At 39.1% G+C, this 25,353-nt stretch overlaps 1 protein-coding gene across 9 annotated transcripts in view; it reads left to right on the plus strand.

Moving 5' to 3' along the window:
* Positions 1-25,353, plus strand: part of ERC1 (ELKS/RAB6-interacting/CAST family member 1) — a 299,501-nt gene that overhangs the window by 64,994 nt on the left and 209,154 nt on the right. For 5 of the 9 annotated variants that reach the window (XM_071551243.1, XM_071551238.1, XM_071551240.1 and 2 more), the window contains exons 3-7: positions 2,155-2,571; positions 16,334-16,408; positions 18,418-18,573; positions 20,328-20,411; positions 22,867-23,034. In XM_071551243.1, the coding sequence (XP_071407344.1) occupies positions 2,155-2,571; positions 16,334-16,408; positions 18,418-18,573; positions 20,328-20,411; positions 22,867-23,034 (900 nt within the window). The remainder of the gene's footprint in view (positions 1-2,154; positions 2,572-16,333; positions 16,409-18,417; positions 18,574-20,327; positions 20,412-22,866; positions 23,035-25,353) is intronic. The other 4 variants (XM_071551241.1, XM_071551242.1, XM_071551247.1 and 1 more) reach the window with 1 other exon arrangement.

Raw genomic sequence — 25,353 nt, forward strand, 5'->3', positions numbered from 1 at the left:
CTTTCAGTGAATGCAGTAAGTTTGCTCTTACAGCTCACTCAACTGGCATTAATGGAACAGCTGTGGTAGTTTTGATTGCCTACCTGTATTGCTTTCATTTTAAGGCTTGAAGGTTGTTCTGACATTCTCACTTTGACTGTAGTGTGGAGACAATAACTGAAAGTTGAGATGTTTCATAAAAAAGGTGATTTCTAAAAATGTTTTTGAAATCAGTTATTTTTTCATCTCTTACTTGAAAATAAATCTGAGCATCCACCAATATTTGAACACAATGTACCTCTTAGAACAGAGTAATTACTTATTCCATCACCTGATACACTTGTGCTGTTGTCACACGTATTCTACAACCTAAAGTGTAGTTTTAGATTAACCAAATTAGTAACTGCCAAATACTGTGTTACTGAAATAGAAGAAAAGACAATTACAGCACCTTACACCAGCCACAGAACTGAATATTTAAGCGAATTTCAGTTTATGCTGATACCATAAAGGTTGGTTCCATTTTCTTCTCTGCCAGCTCCTGGACTGCACTTTCCCCTCTCTACTTGGGCAGCAGGATCAGCAGAGATGTGGTCACACTGTCTGCTGGATTGGAGATCTGGCTGGAAAGACATTCAGTTTGGATTTGGTGGGGCTGATTTTCAGCCAGGTGAAGTTCTGATCCAGTTGTCGGTGTCAGCCACCTAAGGAAGGGCAGATAGGTTGGGCTGTTCCTTTTAGTGGCAGTGTGGACTTAGGTGAGCTTGGATGTGTAACAGCACCTTTGGTTTTGGAAAGCTCTTCTTAGGCCAGAACACAAAAGGAGGGGAAGTACTTGGTCTAAAGTACAGACCAAGAAGATAGGAGAAGAAAATGGGATTGGACTGCCTGTAAGCACCTTTCTGTACAACCAAACTAACCCTTTATGTTTCTCAAATTAAAGGTTAGGTAACTGTTTTACAATACTGCCTGCTGTCTTCTCATAGAACCACAGAGTGGCTGAGGTTGGAAGGAACGTCTGGAGGGGTCAGCTGGTACAACCCCTCTGCTCAAGTAGGGCCACCTGGAGCCCGTTGCTCAGAGCCATATCCAGACAGCTTTTTAATATCTCCAAGGCATTTTAATCATGTGTAAATTAATCGTGTGTAAATTGCATAGACTGCGTTGCACCTGAACCAGGAATGTACAGAAATAGTTACCTGAAGGTTCACAGAATCACAGACTATTCTGAGTTGGAAGGGACCCACAAGAATCATCAAGTCCAACTCTTAAGTCAGTGGCCCATACAGGGGATTGAACTCATGACCTTGGCCTTATTACAACCAAGTTTTAGCCAACTGAGCTAATCTCATTTTACCTAAGAATTGTGATAAATACATTTTTGAAGTAATACTTAAACCCAAATCATTTTACATCTCCTCTTTTCACAAATATTTGGGTGGAATGAAGTATTTGGATTTATGTAAAACATACTTATTGGGCACCATTATAAACCCTGTAGCTTATACTAACCAGTCCTTTAGTGAATACAGACAGTAGCTGTATTGCAGACACTGATTTTTGTAATATAAAGGTAGACCCCCAAGGATGAGTCCATCTGACTTGTTCACATCCAGACTAAATTGTGAGCATTTCTGCCTCACTTAAGGGAGTAGAGATGTATTACTTTTTGTGCAGCTCATTCCTGGTAATCAAATCTTTGTTCAGTGTGTTTGTGCTTCTCTGTTATTACCTTGATACTTCTGTCTTGCAGAGAAGAAAAAGCATGTTTATCTAAAGTGAGGACTTTTTTCTAGACAAACTGTGCTTCTCCTATATTGTCCCATTGTATTAACCCACTGTACTCACAGCCATTGAGGAAGGATTTGTTGTCTTGCACAACCACAAATTACTGCTGATCATTGGACTGCCTTCACATTTCTCTTTGTGAGGTGGTAATTTTGGTTCTGTACTAAAAGCCTCATGCATAAAATTGTATGATGTGACCCTTCTTCCCAGTCAGCATATATCTTTAGTATAACCCAGTTTTACCTCAATTCTGCTTTAAAAAAACCAATGTTGGTCTGTTGGTGCTGTGGTTTCCTTTTTGGTTGGTGGTTCAGGAGGACTGATGTGGTTCTTTATTCCTCCAGTGAAGAGAATCTTCTGATTTTATGTGTTTATTTGTTCTTTCAGCATATGCAGATGACTATCCAGGCTCTCCAGGATGAGCTTCGGATCCAGCGAGACCTGAACCAGCTGTTCCAGCAGGACAGCAGCACCAGAGCCACCGAGCCCTTTGTGGCAGAGCTGACAGAGGAGAACTTCCAGCGCCTTCACGCAGAGCACGAGCGCCAGGCCAAGGAGCTCTTCCTGCTACGGAAAACCTTGGAGGAGATGGAACTGCGCATCGAGACACAGAAACAGACCTTAAATGCACGTGATGAGTCCATCAAAAAGCTGCTGGAGATGCTGCAGAGTAAAGGTCTGTCAGCAAAGGCCACTGAGGAAGATCATGAGCGAACAAGACGGTTGGCCGAGGCAGAGATGCACGTGCACCACTTGGAAAGCCTTCTGGAACAGAAGGAAAAGGAAAACAACATGCTGAGAGAGGTAAGTGACCAAGCTCAGGGTTCAGCTGCAATCTTAAACTCTTCTCTGTCTCCTGTCCATTTCACGGTTGTAAGGAAAGAATCTTCCATCCTCTCTATAAGCTCTATTTTACATTATAGACTGGGCAGAATTTGTGGCTATTTTAAAACTTTAAAGTGGTCCCATGGCGTAAAGGAGAGCACTCTGGACTCCGAATCCCAAGGACCTGAGTTCCAGTCTCAGTAGGGACCATCCCCTGGCAGTTAAAGCCTCCCTGCCATCCCATCCCATCAGATCTCGGATGCTCAGCAGGGTCAGCCCCGGTCAGTACCGGGTGCTGTGACAGTCCTGAGGACTTCCCTGTCACTGTCCAAGCTCGCTTGGCTGTGGCAAATGGACCTTAGGACTTAAACGGTGGGGCCAGTTCTGTGCATGCTGTGCCTCACCTAAAAAATCCACTGCACAGGCTGGAAGGGCTCACCCACGTGGGGAGAGCCCTGCCCAAAGCTTCATTCATGAAGTCTGGCCAGACATACATACATACATACATACAAAACTTCTTTATGTCTTCCTTGCATGTGCCTTTTGGGATTTTGTGCTGTAGGCCCCACTTTCCCCATAGTCTCCATAGGAAGCTCTGGAGGTGAGTTGTTACGGTCTGTAAAATGCATTTGTTCTGTTGTAGTTTGAGAGACAGTAGCTACCTGTATTTGGGTGAAAGCTGAGAGAAACCTTTGCAAGAATAATGGATGATTGCTCTACAGTTGCCATGGAAACAGTCATCTTGCTGTGAAGGGTATTTGATAAAACTATTAGCTGCCCTGGATGCACAGCCAAAAAAAAGATTACACTGCTGCACACATAGTAATCCCTTCTCGCCATCCCTCTGAAAACAGAAAAGAAGAACCATTGTTATATCTGTATTGAACCTTACACGAGTACAGTGGCAGGCATTCTTCACTATTAATCATTTAAAACCAATTATAATAAAATACAGGCTATATACAATACAAATATCTTAGGAAAATAAGTAAAGGAAAATAAATGAGTGATTGTGTAGCCAGTGTCATTCAATTTCTTGATATTATTAAATGCATTTTCCTCTTGTCGCCCAGGCTCATAAAGTATTCTAATATTAACTTCTGTAAGGCTGGTGATTCAGCATGTGTTGTGCAGAGGCACAGGTAAATATATGTATACGATGTGTACTCACTAGGGTAAGATTTTATGGAAAGATTATTTTGCATGCATCAGAGGTTTGAAGGCACAAACTGATAGCCAGACACGTATGTGCACTGTGTGTGTGAATTTAATGGCCTGTTTTGTGCACTGTGTGTTACTTCATGGTTCAGCATTTTCTGAAAGCTCTGCACATGCACAGGATTTAAACCCTCTCTCTAAGAAGCCAGGAAAGCAAGGCCTGGCACAGAGGTTTTTGAGATGAGCATGTGCAGCAAATAAATACTTCTTAATACCTCTTATTCGTATGTTTTCCATGGCCTGACCCATTGTACTTGTGCTCTTGCAAGCATTTATATAAGAAAGCTGGTGCCCATTGCATTTCTGAACCAGATGTAGGCCAGATTTATTTTTTAGAGCAGTAATCTCTTGAGTGTCTGGAGTGAAGATAATATGATTCCAGAGTTTCTACACTACAGTTTTTCCTTTATTTAGCAACGAATAATTCTGTTCTAATTCTTCTAACTATTTCAGGAAGAGCTTCCATTTTTTTCGTCTCTAAGTCCAGCAACATAAATGAAAACCTGACAGGAGCTGTGTAATTTTTTAGGAATGTGGTTGGTTACGTTTGTTCCTGATGATGATGAGTAGATGTTGAGAGACAGGAATTCTTGTTTCATTCATGCATATTTGGAAAGCATCAGTCTTTTAAATCCTAGTCTCTATGGTAAAAGATTACCTAGAGAAAGTAGAGATGACTTACTGACTTAAAGTGCAAATGATGTTTATCAAATGTTTTAAAATTAATTGCTCCTTCCTGGTGACCCAATTATATTCATTGAAGAGAGTAAGCTGGGTGGTGTAATTTGTAGCTCAAGCCACTGTTGTGGTCTGGGATCCAGCCTTGAAGCTGAGCACCCTACTAGCCCTGGAAACACAGTGCCTTGTACAGAAATGCCAGATTATCTCCTATGGAACTGGATGACAACAGGAAGAGTTTTGTTTGTCCTTGTGTGTTGTCCTTGAGCTCTCGGCCAGGCTGAGCTAAGTGACCTCAAACCTGCCTGCATCAAACTCAAGCCTTGGGGCTCCAGGAGGCTGGAGGAAATCAGAGGAGGTTGCTGAACTGCAGCTGACCGATGCATCTGACTCCTTCACACCAAGTCGCTCTGCTCTGCAGGAACTGGTTCACTTCTGCTGTCACTGTTCCACACTTGGAAGTTGTCTTTGTGCAGAGCCTCTTAGGTGTGTCTGCATCACCCTCCTCAGTTAACCTTCTGTTACCTGTTTTTCTGCATTTCCATAGTTTCAGGTTATTTTAGTCCTTTGCACCCTCAGATACTGACTGTGGAATTTTTGAGCTGCCTTGAAGAAAGGAGTTTACTTCCTTGATGGTTCTATATCTGGCATTCCCAGTATCTGGAAAGGCATGCTAAACTTCTCTTGGAATGCTGCTGTTAAAGGAAGCTTTAGTATCTCAAATGGACTTCCAAGTGCTTGGGAGGTCAGCATTTTTTTCATGTTTTAACACATTAGAAAAGTTGAGAAAAGTTTGATAGCAATCTTGACCATCTTAGCCAAAGCAAGTTCTGAGAAATCAGAATCCAGTAGTGCTGTTTCTGACTATACAAGGTGTGTTAGATTTCTAGTACAATATTTGCTGGGAATAATACTAAAGATCTGCATCTTGAAGGAAAAAGGTATTCCTCAACTTTTAAGCTTTAAAGCCTACAAAGTGGGATGTTGAGTCTCAGGGTCATCAGATGGTTTCTCAGGCAGACGGCGCAGTTACAGTGTCAACACCATGACCTTGAAAATTACATGTGAATTAATTGATTTCTTCAGCATTTTCTGTTACTGTTATTGTATTATTACTAAAGATTGCACTAATTTCCTAAGGATACTAAATTTTAAGATAGCCCAGAGTTGTGATTTTGATAATATTATAACCAAGGAATAGCTGTAGCTCAAGCCAACAGTCCCTTTAGTCCAGCATTCTATTCCATGTCAAAGCCACAGGCAGACACACAGGAGAGGGGAAGAACAAGGCCAACCTGGTACTTCTCTGTAAAGCTCTCATATCTTCCTGACTATTTACAGAGGAGGGTTTTCTTGAATTTTTTGTGACTGGTCACTTTTGCATCCTCCCTGGATCTGCCATCCAAATACAGGGGCAGTGTCTGCCCAAGCCCGTGGAAATTTCTGCAGCTGTAGCATTATTTGGTGAGCAATTCCACAGCCCTGCTCTCTGTTGCAGGAAGAACCTTCCTTATTTCTTTTATTTCCTTATTTCTTTAGTAGTTTAAACCTATCTCCCAGTAGGTTCATTAACAGCCTCTTGCACTTGCACTGGAAGACACAGTGAACAGGTGATCACTGCCAAAAGTGCGTGCCACTCACAATTTAAAATTGTCATATCCATTCCAAGTTCTCTCTTCTTCCAGGCTGAAAAGTCCAGTGCTACTTAATTGCATATTTTTGGTCACCTCCCAGAGCACTGTCTCAGTCTCCTATATCCAGCTGATGAAATCGGTTCTCCTGCAGCTAGTGAGAGGTATCCACATTAGCAATTTGACTTTTTTGGGCTTTTCCCAAGTGTCCTGAGTTCTGGGGATCTCAAAAAGGCTTTCCAGGAGGGATCCTCTGTGGAGCATAGGGTAACAGCTCGATGATACAGGGGACAGTCTCTCAGGGTAGGATTGGCAGCTTGCTGGTACAGAGGGCAGTCTCTAATCAACACAAAATAGTGAAAAATTAAATGTCTCATTGAACATTCTAACGCAGACATGGATCTGGATGCCCTGACTTCAGCAGATAACAGTGTGCCTGCATCACATTCCTCTACCCTGGAAAACAAGCTTAAGCTTCAGAGTTTATAAAAAGATGGTTGTTATTTTGAATACCCCTTATTGAGTCTTAGTGACAATTACTCATATTGTTGTTGGTATTCTAGACTTAACTTTGAAAAACAAAATTATTATCATACCAGCAAGAAATACTTGATGAAATCCAGCAGCTGGACTTGAGCTTCCAGAATAGCTCCCAAGTTGCACTGATATTGTTCCAGACTCGCCTGTTGCAGAATTATTAGTGATGGCAGTGACAGCACAGAGAGCTGAAGATAACGAACCTTCCTGTGCTCTTCTTGGCAGCCAAATACCAGTGCAACTTAGGGCAGAATATGATGTGATTGCATCCATACCTGGTGTTCTAAACACTTGCAGTACTATGGGCAAAAGATTTGTAAGGGCGGTCCAGCAAGGACTGTAAGAACAGATGGCTGAGCACAGCCATTACTTGGAAACAGAAAGAAGGCTATTTATCTCCAAGGTTTGTTTCTTCAAGAGTCAGTTCTAGGTTCAAAGTTTGCATGTTGCAGTGGTGTGGAACGGGGAAGAGAAACAAAATTAGCTTTATACTTTGTGTCCAAAAACTGTGTTTGGTAAACAATTACAATTTGTACTTTTTTAGTATTTTATTTTTTTACTGATTGGGCCCATTCAAACAAGATGGATTTTTATTGCAGCTGAGTGCACAACTGAATGGAGGAGTTAGGGCTGTAGCGCTTAAGAAAGAAAGGGTGGTCTTGTATGTAAAACAGGCACTGAAATGGGTTGTTCATGAGGGCACTCATTCACAATGAGCTTGAGGAAAGAGGCTATGGCAGAAAAATCTATTATTCCTTTTTTTTCAGTGTTTGTTGAAATGGTGGCTCCACAAAGTGCTGTCTGTGAACTGCATCTCAGTTATCCAGCACGGCCTTACGACAAGAATCCATCCCTCCCTCCTGGTAGCTACTGGGAGTCAAACACTCCCCTCTTTATTCCAGGAAATAGCAGAGAATTTCTGTGAGCACCCTCTCCTCTTTGTGCACTTGGTGGGTGTCTGTCAGAGCAGGCACACGAGGCTGGAACATGGATATTTAGCTTTAGATTATAAAAACCCGATGCTGTGATGGCCCAAGAGCAACAGCAGAAGCTCAGTGAGAGGGGATGGGATGGATGTGCTATCCAAACATCCCACTGGAGCTGCGCTGAGCTGTGCCCATGGACACAGAGGTTGTTTCCCTTATCTCACCAGATTTTAATGAACTCTGACAAGCTTTGCAAACAAGTTGTTTTTCCATTCTTACCCTTTTCTGCTCCAGGCTTGGAGGAAGATTTAGAAATTTTAATTGGTGCAATTAGAGTTATCTCAAAGAACACTTTTGTCCTGTTCCAGGATTTTGCAACATAAATAAGATACTACTAGAGAGAACTTCTGTTTTGCAGGAGTAGATACATTCAGTAACTGGAACTCTTACTGCCATCATACTGCAGGATATCTGTCTGATGAGTTAAATTTTCTACTTTTTTATGTTGCTGCTTCATCTTTTTGATCTTATAGAAGAGGATGGGAAGGGGAAGTGACTTGTTGATAAATTTAAATAGTTATATCTTTGTCAATACACATAATTTTTTTCACAGTTTTTTGAGAAAGAAATTATGTATGAAATACTATGTTTTTCATGTTCTCTATGTAGAATGTAGTGCCTGATTATGCAAGTTGGACAGGAAATGGAAGGCATGTCCTTTATTGCTTTGGAAACTGCTTATCTTGATTGGTCAGCAAGTAGTTCCAAAACATACAGAGCTTTTGTAGGTTAAAATTTGAGAAAATGGGCTATTGCAACTTGAGAGCTCGCATAATTTATTCTTTATATATTTTACTTTTTAAATTTCATTGTAGTTTAGCTTTTTTATGTGTCACTTTACAAAAGAGCAACAGTTAAAACTGTTCAAACACATATAATGTTGTTTTCATTGTTCCTCAGTTCAGAGGTTGGTGGCTTGATAGTTTTGCAGAAGTTGAAAAATTAGGGTGTTTTCTGTTTTTCCAAACTACAAAAAAGTCTTAAATGCCTTTTGATTAATGTATAGAAAATTTCTGATTTTTATGTCATAGTTAAATACTATGTGGATATTAGTGAATGGAAGAAAAGCAGAACTGCAGTCATCTTGTCAGGGTGTTTGTTTTGGTTTGCAATTATGGTCTCATCAGAGTGAAATAATCCATAAAATATCAGTAGGTTTATTCTACTAGCAGGGGGGTAAATTTTTCTAGCAGGGGGGTAAATTATAGAGATTTAATTCTTCAACCTATTTCAAAACAATCTTTTTCTTCTCTGAATGTGCCAGTCTTCAGAGATATTTTTTTTTCACATATGGCAAAATTTCTTACTATTTCATTTTAGCACTTCCATCCCCTTCAGATGGGATTTTTAAAACTATGTGAAACAATGCATAAATCTTGCTGGGGGTTAGAGGTTTAAATTGTTTAAACTTTAATGTATTTTGATGTTTTATTATAGTAGAAGATTTTCTTTGTCAATACATATTACATGATTTGTTTCTTTTACGAATTAGAACTTAGGTACATTTGCCTTGGAGACTTTAATATTACCTTGCACTTTTCTTCAGTAGAACTGAAATTTGTGGAATTTTCTTTCTGCAAGTGTGAAACATTGCACTAGAAGGAAGGAAAATTGAAAATACCATTAACAAGTTGGCAGCTAATTTGAGTACAAAATAAATGCTTTTGCACCTTAAATAAGAGAAAAAAGTCAAGAATAACACATACATAAATAAATTTCTACGTGATTAAGACTTTAATTTTTAATTGACTTTTCTTTAGCTTTGGAGTTCACACTTTAGTCAGGTTTCAACACAATGACTTAAAAGTAATAAGATGGTTTGAATTGGTCTCTCTCATCTTGCTTTTACTCTAATGCTGAAATTTTGAGGGATTTTGCTTTTGTTCTTGCTGATTGGAATAGCGAGATGAACTGGAAACTGCACTTCAATTTTCACTTTAATTGATGCCTTTGTAAACAAACTTATGTGTTCTCATATCTGAGGTTTTAGTTGGATTTAGAAATAATCATCTGAATGGATTAATAAAATTGCAAACCAGAGAGATGAGTTTCTTTAGCCAGGGGTAGTTGAGCTTCCAAGCAACTGGCACCCTCCGTTATGGATGTGTGTGCAATTTGCAGCACATCTTCCAAAGTTATGCTCTTCATTAATACAGTCAGAGTTTTTTCAGGGAATTATGTTGATTGGGTTTGCAAATGCAGGAAATGACAAGTGGAAAAATGCAGAAATAATTTCTGAAGGAACTACCATAATTACTGCCTTCAAACTTGTATAACACTATCACTTTAGTAGCAAAATTCTAATAGAAATTAAATAAATTTTACAGGGTTCTTCTTGTAAATTCTTTTTTCAGTTCAGTTTTATGTTTTGCTGATGAGCACTTTTTGAAAAATATTCTTAAAAAATCCTGAGACTAAACAATTGTAACACTATCCAGTCACCTTCTTGCCCCAGGTAGTAAAGATATTTATATAAATGAGTCATGCAGACTGAAGGGCTCTCCCACAGGTTATTTCATGCAACCTTCTGCTCAAAGGAGCAGTTTCAAGCCGTGGGGATTCCACAGCCTCTCTGGACACCTGCTCCAGCATTTGGTTGCTCTCCTGGTAAAATCTTTTTCATATTAACAAGTCTAAATTTTCTGTGCTTCCACTTTTGCCTGGTGCCTGTCATCCTTCCACTCCTGAAAAGGCTTGTTTCTGTCATCTCTGCTGCTTTCACTTAGTTCTAGAGGGCAGCAGGTTTCTCCCCAAGACTTCTTTTCTTTTCTTCTCAGCTGAACAAACAGTTTTTTCACCCTGCAGTGGTTGAGTAGAGTTCTCCAGGTCCTGGAGGGGTGTGCTCCTTCTGCTGCCCCCGACCACGTGGCCCCCAGGGAGCCCACACAGGGACCACAGGAGAGGGACGAGAGAGGGAGTTTATTGCTCCAAGAAGAGGGTTTATATGGACCTTGGAGGGATCCAAAATCTACCAATGGTAAGAGATGGGGCTTGGCTGTTTGCCAATAAGAATAAGGGGTTTACAACCCATAGAAAAGGGGGTAGATAACATCCATTTTGTAACTTCCTTCCAGACCCCCGGATAACAGCCATCTCAAGGGATCTTGGGAAGGAGAAGCAGTGACTTTGCAAAAAAGACAATAGAAACCATTTTGTACATTTAAACAACATTAAAAACCTCAGTTGTTAAGTCATTGGAATCAGCTTCTTCATTTTCTTCACAAGTCCACTTCTGACAGGACTTTTTCCATTCCAGATATTGTAAGTTGATTGCTACATCTCCCCTTCCACCATGTATTCCAGCCCCAGCCACTGCAGTGTCTGTCAGCTGTTCAGTGCCTTCCCTGTACTGGGGAGCCCAGAGTTGGGCACAGGCTGCAGCAGTGGGGTCTCACCAGAGCCCAGAGTTGGGCACAGGCTGCAGCAGTGGGGTCTCACCAGAGCCCAGAGTTGGGCACAGGCTGCAGCAGTGGGGTCTCACCAGAGCCCAGAGTTGGGCACAGGGCTGAGCAGTGGGGTCTCACCAGAGCCCAGAGTTGGGCACAGGGCTGAGCAGTGGGGTCTCACCAGAGCCCAGAGTTGGGCACAGGGCTAAGCAGTGGGGTCTCATCAGAGCCCAGAGTTGGGCTCAGGGCTGAGCAGTGGGGTCTCACCAGAGCCCAGAATTGGGCACGGGGCTGCATGAGTGGTCTCACCAGAGCTGCACAGGGAGTAGATGCTTCCCATGTCCTGCTTGTGTGCTTCTGCTAACACAGCCCAGCATGTAATTGGGCTGTTTGGGGTTTTTTTCCCACATCAGGGCTACACTGCTTGCTTCCAGTTCATGTCTTTCCCAAATTTCCTATCATCTGTAAACCTGCTGGGAGTTCATCTCTGCCATCTCTCAGCTCATTAATGGGGCACTGAGCAGGTTCAGCCCCTGAGGGCTGTCAGAGTGACCAGCTGCCCACTGCACTGGCACTGCTCCCCACCAGCCTTGGAGCCTGACAGTCCAGCTGATGTTCCACCCACTCTGTTAAGTATTTGCCCAGCCTGTGTCTCACACGTTTGCCGCCAAGGGTATTTGGAGGCCCTAAATTAAGACATGCAGCACCCATTGCTCATCACTTACCCACACAGCCATTTTCTTCTTCACTGCAGAAGAAAATCAGGTTAGTCAGGCATGATTTGTCCTTCTACACAATTAAAGATCTATTTTATCTTATGTATCTATTAAATTATTTCTTTAACAGTGATAGTTAATACTGAACTGGTGGATGCTCCTGAAATTTTCCTTTGGTTGGAACATTTGCATTTCATTGTAATTAGTTGGAATTAGGTTGCTAAAATCTAGGTAGTCAGAAAAGCTTCCTGAGAGACTAAACTTTAAGTAGAAAAGGCAAAACATTATTTAGCTGTTAGAGAATAAAACTGAATAGTTTTTAGTCAACTAAAACTCTCCAGTCCACTGAATGATACAAAGATCCAGCACAGGATATCGTATTTAATTATATAAAGACATGGATAGGCTTAAGGGGAAAAAAAGGTCAGAATTATAAGTGTGCTTTTAATAACACAAATTTTTTTTCACAGTTTTTTGAGAAAGAAATTATGTATGAAATACTATGTTTTTCATGTTCTCTGTGTAGAATGTTCTGCCTGATTATGTAAGTTTGGCAGGAAATGGAAGGCATGTCCTTTACTCCTTTGGAAATTGCTTATCTTGTGGCTACTGAGAGATAAGTTGCTGTATTTTTAAGCATATAGACTACACCACTATAAAAACATCCTTGCTTGAAAGTGCACCTTCACATTTGTTTTCAATCCCATGCAAAATGAGGTGCAGGAAATAGCAGTGAATGATGTGGCCAGGTTAACTAGAATTTCTTGGTTTAGACCAAATTCCTGCCTTCATTTTTATGCACACATGTATAACTTATGGTGATTATGCTTCTGTCTATTGAGAACTCCTTCAATCTTATACTATATTCTCTTACTTTGAATTATTTTGATATTTCATGGTCAAGAAAGACCCCCACAGATTCTTTATGGTGCATTAATATCACTTTATCACAGCTATTCTCTGCATATTCAGTTCTCAGTGTGTTTGATCAGCTGTTCTGTGTAATTATGCCAACCAGAAAATTAGTGTTGTTCTCATGGGGTGGGTACTGTGCTACCTTGCAGACCTACTTGGCAGATGTAATAATGATACACACCTTTAGTTTACATCTTTTGCAGTGGTAGATCTTTAAAAGGAAGATGGCTGTTCTTAATCACAGATTGGCAGTGATGAAATACAAACCCCAGCTCTGGTTAAGGTGGCCTTGCTGTTTAGAACTTCTGACCATTTCCAGCCTTCAGTTTCTAGTTGAATCCTAATGGTTTTTTGGGGGCAGAACAACCCATTTTGAATTTTTGTTGCTTGTAGATGCAATTTAATGTTGGAAATTATTTGCACCATAATTTTTGGTTTGTTTTTTTTTTTTTAACCTGACAGCAGATCACCCTGCTGCAGTCATTCTTTGAACTCTCTTAAATATATCAGTACCATTTTTGAATTGTGCACACAAAGTGGACACAGTATACCTGTAGTGGTAGCACTAGTGCCAAACAGGCAGTAAGGCATCCCTCCACCTAAAACATGTCTTGTGTATGTCAAAGAATTATAGAAACCTTACTACTTTGTAATAATGGGGTATTAAACGTAAAAATTGGAATAGAAACGGGGTAGCAGAGCCTTCTTCAATTTTTCTGGCAGTATTGTGATGATATCTGGTGGCTAGAAGTTCCCACTGGCTAAACTGAAACATAGTACATATTTTTAATAATATTTATCAGTGAAAAGCCTGCATGGTGCACATAACTTAGGAACAAGTGCTTTTGTCCTCCCTTTTTTAATCTCTTCTAAATTAGCAGAATCCTTGAATGTATAAAAGTAATAAAAACATAACATAGATTTGTAAGAGCCACCCCTTGTTCAATAAGTTAAGTTGCATTCAAAGGTACAAAGATGCTGAATTTTACTAATCTGTTATGGAACAATACCATTTGAAAGTTCTTTATTATGTTTGAAATTGGAGCCAAGGAATAGTGATTTATTACGTTATCAGAATGTAATGAAGGATTGGTTTTGTATTTTTCAGATCCTGGTATCTGTGTGTGGCCCTGTGTTTTTAACGATTGTGCAAAATCCTGTTTTGTAGATTCAAATCTTAATTTTCATTCAGCTATGGGGTGTGTGTCCACAATAGAATCTGAATGCATCAGGGTAGGATACATCAGGATTTCTCCATTCTGCCACTGCCACACCTGTACCTAACCTGTATTTCATAATTTGACAGTGTATCTGTGCTCCTCCTTCTTCAGCAGCTGCACTTCAATCTGTGTTCTGGGAGGCTCAGTCTGCCATGGAGTCTTTTTTCCACGCTCTTCAGAATCGCAGGCACGTTGCCAAAATTAAGCCCTTACTATGCAGTCAAGAGGTGGGAGGTGTTATTTTTCAGCAGGTTATGTCATCCAGATCGCAGTGGAATTACTTAAGATGATAGAAGTAGGACATTTCCTTTGCTGAAGTGCAGAGCATCCTTTCAGACAGAGGAGGTTCAGGCATTTCCAAGGCAGAAGCTTAGAAGAATTTCCTCTTTGTGAAAATGCTGTGCAATGTAGAAAGCTGACTGTTTGTTGGCATCCCTTTACAGCCCTGCTGTTCTCCTACCACGTGTTCTGTCTATTCCACTTCCACAGCAGTAGCTGATTTTATCTTCTCAGCTCAGAAACCATCTCTCTGCACAAGTGAAAATTATCTAAAATAAAAACAATACAGTGGTCCAAATAGAGTTAGGGCATATCATGTTTTGGCCATCTTAGGCTTTGTTTTCTCAGTTTCTAAAAGCTCACAAGAGTTTGTTTTCATTTCTTTTCTATTATCAAACTGTTCCATTTTATTCTAAAATAACAGGACTTGGATGGTTGTTCAACTGATGTGACAGGAACAGCTGGAGATACAACTTTCTGTATTTAGAGAAAGCTCAAGCAATTCAGGAAAGGCTACTTATCACTCTTGGATCTTTCCTCACCTTTTTAAGCTTAAAGAACCATCTTCAGAATTACTCCCTTTTTCCCATATATGAGTTTTGAAGTTAGGAAAAGCTGCTTTTTTTTTCTTTTTAAAGTATGAAATTTAAGGGATTCAAACCCTCTTTTATTTCCCATCCCAGATAACTTTCTTTGAGTGGACTTGAATTTTAACCCGCCACCAAGATGTGACTGGGGTGCCTTCAACTGTGGACTGTTTGTATTAATTAAGTGAATTGAGATTCTTGCAGCTCTGTTGTTTCTGTGCAGTCTCAGTAGGTGCTCTCATAGCCAAGCAGAGTAATCCTGTACACCAGCATGGGATGTGTGCTACGAGGAGCATTCCCAAATATCTCCTCACTGAGCATGCTACACACAAAAGATAAATCATCTACTGGATTTTTTTGTTATTACCATTCATGGGCATCAACTTATGCAAATGGTCTTGCACGAAATTCTTCTTATGACCCTTGTAATGTCACTCCACATTTTAATCATGCTCACTTCACAGCTGTGCAGGAACATTGAACAATCTTACAAGTTGTGTTTTCAGTATTTCAAAAAGCACTGCAGGACTCTGCCTTTCTCATTCAAACGATTAATCATAAGAAGCAAGTTGCACGTGTGACTACCATAAAAATGTTATCTCTTCACCATGCCTGTTGAAAATACAAGTTTGTGGATGGCTTTTGGGATTTGTCTTTTAGGGAAGTGAGTGGCTCAACTGTGTGTGTGTGGGCACATACACAATTTGTTCTTAGGTCAACTGATATCACAGTTTGTACTCTATGGGCACCAAAATACTATTATGGTATCCAAGATTAACCTTCTAACAGTATTCCTATTCCTACATCCAACATGAGTGTGTGGTGTAAGGACAATATGAAGACCAAGAAGAAGTGGAATAGTTACTTTATTGTTTCTCCTGTCTCACACTTCTTGTCTTGAAACCTCTACTTTTATATGGTAGAACAAGTTTTTTAAGGTTTCTATCATTTTATTCCTTAGCAAGCAGCCTGAAACTTGATGATTTTGTGAATTTACATCAACAGAAATATCACTTTTGTGTCCTCCTGTCTGTGTACTCTGAGCTTCTAGAGCCATGTGCTATGTAGTCATGTACTTTGACTAATACTCAGGGCCCAGTGGAGAAAGATTTTCATCCTGTATAGTTAACTAGTGCTACTTTGGGGTAAAAAAGTTGAAAAAAAAGAGTTTCAAGAACAGCTGCACCCTATTGCTTGTTGAAGTAGAAACCACAGTGTTACTGTTTTAAGTAAGGACGTAGTCACATGAATTACATGTATGTCTTCTGTGAGAAACTATCAAGAGTTTAGATTAGTTTAACAGACAGATGATAGAGCTTTTTAGTAGATTTAGCTGTCATTTCAGGTTTATTTTGAGTAAGCAGGTTCTGTTGCAGATTCTTTTGTCCCTTTTTAACCAAGGCTGTGATTCTGTTGAATGAACTTCCACCTCTCCTTGCTTTGTTATGGGAAGAAAATGTATGGACCGGTAACATCAGAAAGCAGCACTGAGTTGTGCTATGTATCACAGAGAACCTTCTAGTAATTATGTTTTTATTGGGATGTAATGCCATTAGTCTCACTCCTGCTTTCTTTTCTGCTGCTCCAGGAGATCCATCGTCGATTTGAAAACGCTCCTGACACAGCCAAGACAAAGGCTCTGCAAACTGTTATTGAGATGAAGGTAAATGACTCTGGATATGCCACAGCAGGGTTTATTTTTTGGAAAATGGGTTTTCATATGAAAGGTGACTGACTCTACCAAATACTGTATAGATCTGTCAGTCTTCTACTTTAAAACAAGTATATTTATTTTATATTCTTTTATTATCTGTATTATTTTATTTGTTACTATTGATCAATGAAGAGACAGGCACAGTAGAAACCTGCCTTCTGTCTGCCTGCAGCAGCATATACAGGTTTCTCACAGTTAACCTGAAGTCCATTATATTACAAGACTGGGAATGACAGATTACTTTAAAAGACTTTTAAATTTTCATGATGATGTAGGTTCTTTTTATATTATCAGCATTTGAAATAGTGCTTTGCATTCTGTGTGTTAACAAAGTTAGCAAACTCAACACCCACTTAAAGAATGGAGCATATAGCTGGAAAGATGTATGTCATCATAAAGCCAACTTTTCTAGATGAACTTGTGATTGAATTCTTAAACCATTAACTTAAGTATTTAATGGATTGATGGCAGTTTACCAAGAGCTCAGGAGCCACGATGGAGTGTGTGGTTTACACAGCTTTTTGCTGTCATATTTCATATTGTATAGCCAATAAAGTACTTCAGACAGGGTTTGAACAAATACAGTAAAATTGAAAACTATTTTTGCAAGCTGTTCCTTTTTGTATTCCTCCTTTTTCTTTTATTTTCATTCCTTTTTTTCCCTTGCAACTTTTTCCATTATGTGTCAGAGTTTTCCATATTCATATCCCATCTTTCTACTCTGTAGCCTTTTATTTGCTGTCATTCTTTTATTAGTCATCTTTGTAGTCCATGCTAATGAAAACTAATTGACCATCTGGTAACAATAAGAGTCTTTACTATCAAAAGAGAAACACACCAACATTTCTGGGAAATGATGTGAAACTAAATACTGTTGTGCATTTCAACCTATCACTTCACCTTACTACCTCTCTAATTTTTTGTTACAAAAGTCTACTTTACTGATTTTAACTTAATCATCAAACATTAGGCAGGAGAGCCAATTAGATCTTCATAATGATCCATTAGAAAAACCTCATCTCATGAATTAACACGTGTATGTGAAAATCTTTCAAGCTTTTCGTTCAGCTGTGCCTTGATTATCAAATTAAAAAATATAAAGGTTTTGGATAGACAGTAGGATAGTTTCAAACCCTATCTGTCTTTCAAGAAAGACTAAGTATTTGGGGGAAATTAAATAAAAAAAATAGACTGCTTTAAGAGATTACAATTCATAAATACATACCCATGTTCATGAACATGCATGAAATTGTGCTGTATGAATCTGTTCTTGCTGTTCCCAACACATAAAACTTCTAAAGAAAAGGAAGCTGAGCAGACTGAATAGCTGTAAAACTATGAGGTTAATGATAGATTGACTTTTTTATTTTTCTAGGTGGATACTGTTAAAGCATGGCAATGTTTTACATGTTGTATACATGAGCCAGAATACTTGACAGATCCTTTACTGCTATATCCAATCAATACTAGATTGTTGGGTCTTTTCCTTGCTTATGGTGCTCTTCGGTTCCCCATTTGTGACCCCACTTAAATTTCTAGTGGCACAAACGCAATTTTTTGCCATTCTTGCAGTCACGTTTTGCTGTCCGTTCAATTAGAATTACATTTCTCTGGTTTATGTTGGCTTTGCATTATAGGGCGACTTTTCTTCATGTTTCTTTATTTATTCATCATACACTGTGTCCCTGCCCTGAGCCATGTTTTCTTTCAGTGAGTACTGAACTCTTGCTTTCCCTGAAAGGTTAAAAAAAATTGGAAAATGAGTATGTGAGCAGTGAGATGTAGAGAGTTGTAGACTGATTTCTGTAGGAACCTTAGGAGTAAATTTCAAGGGCAGGTACATGTCTAACAGATTTCACTCCTGTGAGTGAAATCTTTCACTCCTTTTTTCACTCCTGTGGTATGTTAACAAATCATCTCACTGCGTATCTTTATCTGTCTCTTCTAATTGTTTTCAGGACTCAAAAATTTCTTCCATGGAGCGTGGCCTGCGGGACTTGGAAGAGGAGATTCAGATGCTGAAGTCAAATGGAGCTCTGAGCACAGAGGAACGTGAGGAGGAAATGAAGCAGATGGAGGTGTACCGGAGTCATTCCAAATTCATGAAAAATAAGGTATTGAGAAAACAAGTGACAGTAGTAAGTTAAACTGAGCGTAGTGAACAGATGAGAGAAATTTTCATAGTTCAGTCAGGAGTTACGGTCTGGGCTCCCATTCAATTGCTGCGAAAGAGAATTTATTTGTATTCTGCCATTAAACCACTAAAGGAATTTGTAAATATTGAAGAGAATTTTAAAGTCAAATTTGAAAATGTTAATAATGCTGTTTCAGTAAAGTCAGTGGCCCACATCCTGCTTTTACTGTCATGCTTGATTTTCTTTTATTTTAGAAAGATTTTGTGTTTATCTTTAGACCATTGCTAATCCATTGTAGTTCCAGGTTTTATTTGGTCTAAAGTCTTTTCAGATGCAGTCTGTTGAAAAAAAGGGTATTTTTAAACCAGCTGTTGTTCTATAACTATAGGCCTTTTTATTATATAAAAGCTGAAAAGAGCATGAACTGTCTCTATAATGGCTTTCCATTTCACTCTCCTTCCAGTAGTGGAGTCAGAATGAGAGTAGATTCTACAACAGTAGTGGTGCCAACATTAATTTATGTTTTTTGGAATACAGGACCAATACAGCAGAGAGACATATTGATCCTCAGGTATAAAGATGGACACCGACTACTGAATTGTCTGCAAGCAAAAATCAATTCATTCTTTGTTTCTCAGTCTTTTAGTGGGCCCTAATGATCCTTAAGGAAGATTCAGGCTCCCCTATGCAGTAAATTTAAATATATTGTGAACAGTCCTGGTTTTCATAATTAACTTTTGTGTACTCCCTGCACGCAGTGTACAGATCCCTGGAACTGAGGTTGAAAATCACTCTGCTGGGTCCTGAATTGTGACCTACTGTGTTTGTCCTGCTTGAAATTATTTGTCAAAAAAAGAATGCTGGATAAAATATCTTGGAGAAGTATTTCTTGCCCTGAAGTAGGAACATACACCAAGTGTGTGTTTCTTTCACATGCCTCACACCAGCTCACTGATTTACCTCAAGATAACCACATCTGTTCTTTTATCCTTTTGCCCTTTACCCCACTGGGTTGCTTTTAGGAACTGAAGGACACCCCCTTCAAATTAGGAATGGAGACACAATCAGAACACCTCTTCCCTCCATTTTTTCTTGTTTCTTTTTCTTTCCTTCTTCCCTTGTTAGCAGCTCCTCAGTTTGCCCTTCTGCTCTCCCTCTGTGAACCTGTAGATCTGTTCAGCCATTTGATTTCTGGATCTCTTCTGTCTACTGTGTCTTCTCATTTATTTTCCTGCAGATAATTTGCTCCTTTTTGGTAACTGTTTACTCATGACTCGTAGCCATTTCCAATCTTGGTATCCTGATGTCATACCTTTGTTTTGTTTTGTAATTGCACAGCAATTTTTTTTCAGTGTTGTATTGCATGGTAATTTTGTGGCTGTATCTTGACAATTAACTTTACTCCTCTTAAACTGAGACATGTCCTTCTTCCTATTGTATTTTCCTTATGAATTCCGGTTTCAAAACCATTGGGCTTAGTGCCCCATACCTGACATGTGTAAACATAACCAAAACTATGCATCTTTTGTTCATAATTCATGCCTGGCAACCTGTATGAAATTACACAGGCATCAAACATTTGAGAAGACTTTATGAAGAATGGAAGAGAAAATGAGTGACCAGTGTTGATTCTTCTGTTCAGTTCTTTGTCGCTTTTAGTTCCTTGGACTGGAACAGGGTAACTAGAAGCTGACAAACAATAAATATTTAAAAGCATAACAATGTCGTGACAGGTAGAGCAACTGAAGGAAGAGCTAAGTGCCAAAGAGGCTCAAGGGGAGGACCTGAAAAAAAGAGTGGCTGGTCTCCAGACTGAGGTCTCTGCAGTAAGATCTATTTTTTGTGTGCAGTGGCCATTCACTGGGGCTTGGTAGCTCTCTGGCTTTTGGGGTAGCTTTTCTTTTCTTACCCTCTTCACAACTTGATTTAACAAGTAGAACTAACAGCCTGCTCAGCCTTGTAGCTGCCTTTTTGTTCACATGGGTTTGGTGTCCATCAATAACATCACTCTTGAGCTGAACATCTGTATTTGTTTTGTTGGGTTTTTTTAATGGTATGAGCTGTTTGAGCAATAACTTACTCTTCTCTACTGAAGCAGATTTTCAAAAGTATTCAGCACCCATTTTGCAGCCAGGCTTTCAGAGACTTGCTTCTCCTAGTGAAACAAAACTAATTTGAAAACCTGAGTTAAACCCCCTTAAAGTTGTATCACAAAAGATAAGAAAAACTGGGTGCTGAACGCTTTTAAAACTGATTGTTCAATTTTAGCAGCATGAATTTGGGTTATTCCTTTGCTGTGAAATTAGAGTTTCACTCAAAAGAGTGAAGGTAGTGTCTCACCAAAAGGAGAGATGTGAGCACTTGATGTTGTCTTAAATTCTCCTGCAATGTGGAATGGTATGCACTGTGTTCTTACCAAAGTGCTTTAGCACATTGGCAATGTGGGCTTGCAGCTCTGAAATGGGCATTTCTAGAGACAAGACCCTTAGGGTGCTACTTGGGAATTTCAATGGCATGAAATGTGGTAAACATCTCTTCTGATATGACCCCCGAAAGAATCCATCTTTTCAAACAAAGTCCAAAGTGGTTCAAGGAAGTTTTACTATAGTTCAGGTTACCTACTAGTTGGAAAAGTTTGTGTCACCTGAAATTTTTTAAGGAGGCTTTTTTGCTTTACATACTCTAGAAAACATAACCAGCAGTAAATAATTCATCCCTTCCCAGCTATTCTGCTGTGCCTGGCAGTTTTGTGCAACTGGTGGTGTTGGCCAGTGGCTGACAGCAGAAATAGTGCTGTTAACATCAATACCTTTGTATTGAATTCAAATAGGTGGCAAAATCATTCTCTGTGCATATCAGCTTTTAGTAGAAATATGAAAAAAACAACCTGATATGTTTAAATTAAGTGAACAATAAATTACTGAATACTTCTATAAATTGTTCTTTTATACCTTCCCATTATTCTATTTTAAAATAAATAGCTTGTGTGAGGTTTTTCGAGATAGATGTCCTCCTTCTTCCTCATGTACACTGTGTCACGCTGGAACACAGCAGTCCTTGATGCTATTTTAGTACTCTTTGGTAAAGAGTTTTCTTTCTTTAATTGCCCATTATTGAAACAGTATTGTCAAGATAAAATTGTACTTACCCAAGCTTTTCCTCTCAATTATTTTTACTACTATGTGCATATATTCTGATTAATTTTTAAAAAAATATAAAGTATACCATTGTTTTGCTCTTGACACATTCCCAAACATGGCAGATGGCCTGGGCAATGTTTTTAAATTGGGATATCCTTTAGTTTCTGTTTTGAAGTTTTTACATGCTTTTGGGACTAAGGGATTTTTTTTCATGTCACAAACAAAATTGTTCAAATTAAAAAAGTTTTTAGAGATATGTCCAACCTCTCCTATATCATATGTAGCAGTAAAGTATTGCTATTCTCTGAGATCTATAGGAAGCAAACCAGAAAGCTGGTTACAAACTCAGACATAGGTCTACATTTAGACTTCCCTATAAATTGTCCTGGGTGATGATTGCACTTTAGAAGGACATTTCAGCTCATTTCAATGCTTTATTTTATCATTTCTTACTCTTTATCTTTTCGAATAATCCAACCCACATTTGTTAAAATTTGTGGTTCTGTACTGATTTAATTTACTAAATTTACTAAATTAAATCTAGGAAATTTCTCTCAACAAAATGCAGCCCCACAGTTTTCCTGTTGTTCTATGTATATTTGCATCCACTTTGAGAAGCCTCCATAAATTAAAAGGTATTTTCTTAGAAGATTGAAATGCTGGTTTTGTAAATAGTGGGGAAAGTAAAAGTGTCTTTACATCCTCTGTAAGCCTGAGGTTGAATTGGAAGATGGAGAGATAGAGGGAAGCCTTCTGATTTGACATTTCAAAGCAAACACTGTGCTTCTGGGAGGGTAACTTTCTCATTGTGGTTCTGCTTCATCTTCATCAAAACTTTATCCGTGTTAAGTACCTGGTTTTGGTCAGTCCTTGGGAAGATGAATAAGAACAATCTAACTCTGTTAAAAAGAACCTCTCTTGCAAAATTGATGCTAGTGCTCCGCCATCTTTTTCCTTGTGTCCTTTGCTCATGGCACAGACCTTTGCTGGCCTTTCAGTCAAGATAACAGAAGGCTTCACAATTCCATGGGATAAGTTGAGAGTATCATACTGTTTGCAGGTAGTTCTGTGTATTTACAGTCACTTGTGTAAGGAAGGTGTAAATGATGTCTTCCTTTTGTTTCTGTTCCAGATTGGGCAGGTGAAGCAGGAGCTGTCCCGCAAGGACACCGAGCTGCTGGCCCTGCAGACCAAGCTGGAGACCCTGACCAACCAGTTCTCGGACAGCAAGCAGCACATCGAAGTGCTGAAAGAGTCTCTGACAGCCAAAGAGCAAAGGGCTGCCATCCTGCAGACAGAGGTGAAATGGGCAACTCTTTTACTTACTGACTTTTCACAGAAAAAGAGATAAAAAGCATGATTTTGTTTCTGTTTGCTTAGGTTATACAATCCCACAGCCATTCAGTGCTGCTTGGTCTGAGCACTTTGTGTCTTTGATTATATGTTTCATTCTCTAGGCCATGTGATTGATTGTAAGGACAAATATGTGTCTATATGTGCTCAGTTAAATTGGAATTTCAATGTCTGAGCTGGGAGGATTTATTTTCAATGACCTTGTAGCTAAAAGAGAGCAGAAAAAGGCAGAGCATTCCAGCAGCATACACCTTGCAGAGGCTTCACTGCCACTGTGAGCATGTGCAGGAACCCTTGCATGTAAACCTGTGCTCACAGCTAAAATATGGGCTTTCATGTTTTATGAAGTGTATTCCAAGAGAAAGGAAAAATATTTTCCAAACTGTGTTTCAATAACAAGTGCTTAATAAATTCCTGTATTACGTAAGACCCAAGTGTATATCTGAACATCAAATTAATAAGAAATACAAATTTATTGCTTCTGGTCATTGTTGAAGAGCAAGCATGAAATGTTGTGTGCAGGCAGCATTTCAGTCCCTGGCTTGGAAAATTGTAGTGATAGTGGAAGTCCAAAAGATGGCGATGGTGCATCAAAAACTAGGAGTGGTTACAGCTAAACCAGCAGAAAGCCAAAGGAGCTGTGAAAGAGTCTTGCAGAAAATCTGTGGGTAACACTGGTAGAAAAGTTCCACGTTGGAGAAGTGTAAGAGAATTGTCCTGAGCTTTTTACCCTCGTGTAGCTTCCCTTTGGCCAAAATCAGTGCATCTGTGGGTGCACGTGGCCTCGTTGACGTGCAGAAATGGAGTTACACAATAAATGTGTGTTCTAAGATGGCTTTTCTGATGGTTCTCAGATTTATGTTGAAATGGCATTAGTGGGTATAACTGTGAAAATGTGCTAGTTTGCAGTCATAAAGCTCTTGTTAAAATTGTTCATTCCTTTTTGCTAGTTCAGGAACGTGCCCTGGATTCATACATGTCTATTAAAAAAAATTGCATTTCAAAGTATGTAGGTATTATGTACATTTTGAAAGTGGGTATTATGTAAATAAACATTTTCAGCAGGAAATTGCAGGTTTTAAACCATTACAGTGCTTAAAAAGAATATAAGCATGTTAAATCATTGTGCACTGTTATGACAAACCTACAAAGCTAGAAACACATTTCTCTTCCCACTGTTGAATAATAAATAGCAGTACTTTTCTGCCCATAAGAGATAAATTCTTGAATGAATGTACTTTATTAACAAGCTAAAAGACTTCAGTAGAGGGTTTTAATTCCAGCTGGTATCATACTTATTCAATTAAAATGTACAAAATTTACACAGAATATTTAAAAACAAAAAGACTTGATTATATACCACTGGTAGGTACTCTTGACAATTATGCAGAACAATTTGCTTTTATTTTAGCTGAAGGCCAAAGTACCTTTTTAATACAGAAAATTACCATCTAACTTGTAATATTACTAAATAGTTGTTGAGAATATTTGTTCTTCACTGGGTGCTTCCAGATGAGGTTCTCATATAGCACCACAATACCAGACCTAATGGGATTTTTCTTCAAAAAGTGCAAATAAACATTTTAAAAGAGAAGAGAATTCCTTCATAACCCTTTGCATTTTATTTAGTCTTCTGTTAAAGAAACCTGTTTGTAGGTGAGGGAAAGTGCTGATACAATATCTCAAAAATGGGTTTGCCACCTGCCACACCAGAACTAGAAACAACAGTGAGGTGTTTGTGGGCTGTTTATCTTGAGGGCTGTTGGGTGGAGAGGATATTATGGTTAACTTTTCGATTTGTGAAGGAACCTTTAAAAATAGCTCTAAAATTGTACAGTCACTTTGTAAACAAAACAAAAAATAAGTCAGTATTTATTTTGGAATTAAGTCTTCATCCATATAAAGTTTACGTTTTATGCAGTGTGCCCTTTAGCTCAGGTCAGTGCCAGAAGGTGTGAGGGTATGTGGCTTCAGTGGGAGGTTACACTGACCAGCCAGAACGTTGCCCTTTATATTTGTATACTGCCCAAGCTGGCATAGTTCTGTAAATGGTCTGTTCCTATGGTAAATTCAGATGAATATTCAGTAGAAAAATGAATCTAGTTCTCTGGAAGTTCTTCCTTGCTCTGAATGACTCTGTAGAACATAGATTTTTCTATGGATTTTTCTTTATTGGGGTTTATAGTGGGATTTTGAAAGTATAGCAGACTCTCCCAAATCAGAGACAGTTATGGGGTGGATTGCATTTAGTGAGGAATGTGCAAAT

This window comes from Pithys albifrons, chromosome 3, assembly GCF_047495875.1.
Source record: "Pithys albifrons albifrons isolate INPA30051 chromosome 3, PitAlb_v1, whole genome shotgun sequence".
Lineage (NCBI taxonomy): Eukaryota > Metazoa > Chordata > Aves > Passeriformes > Thamnophilidae > Pithys > Pithys albifrons.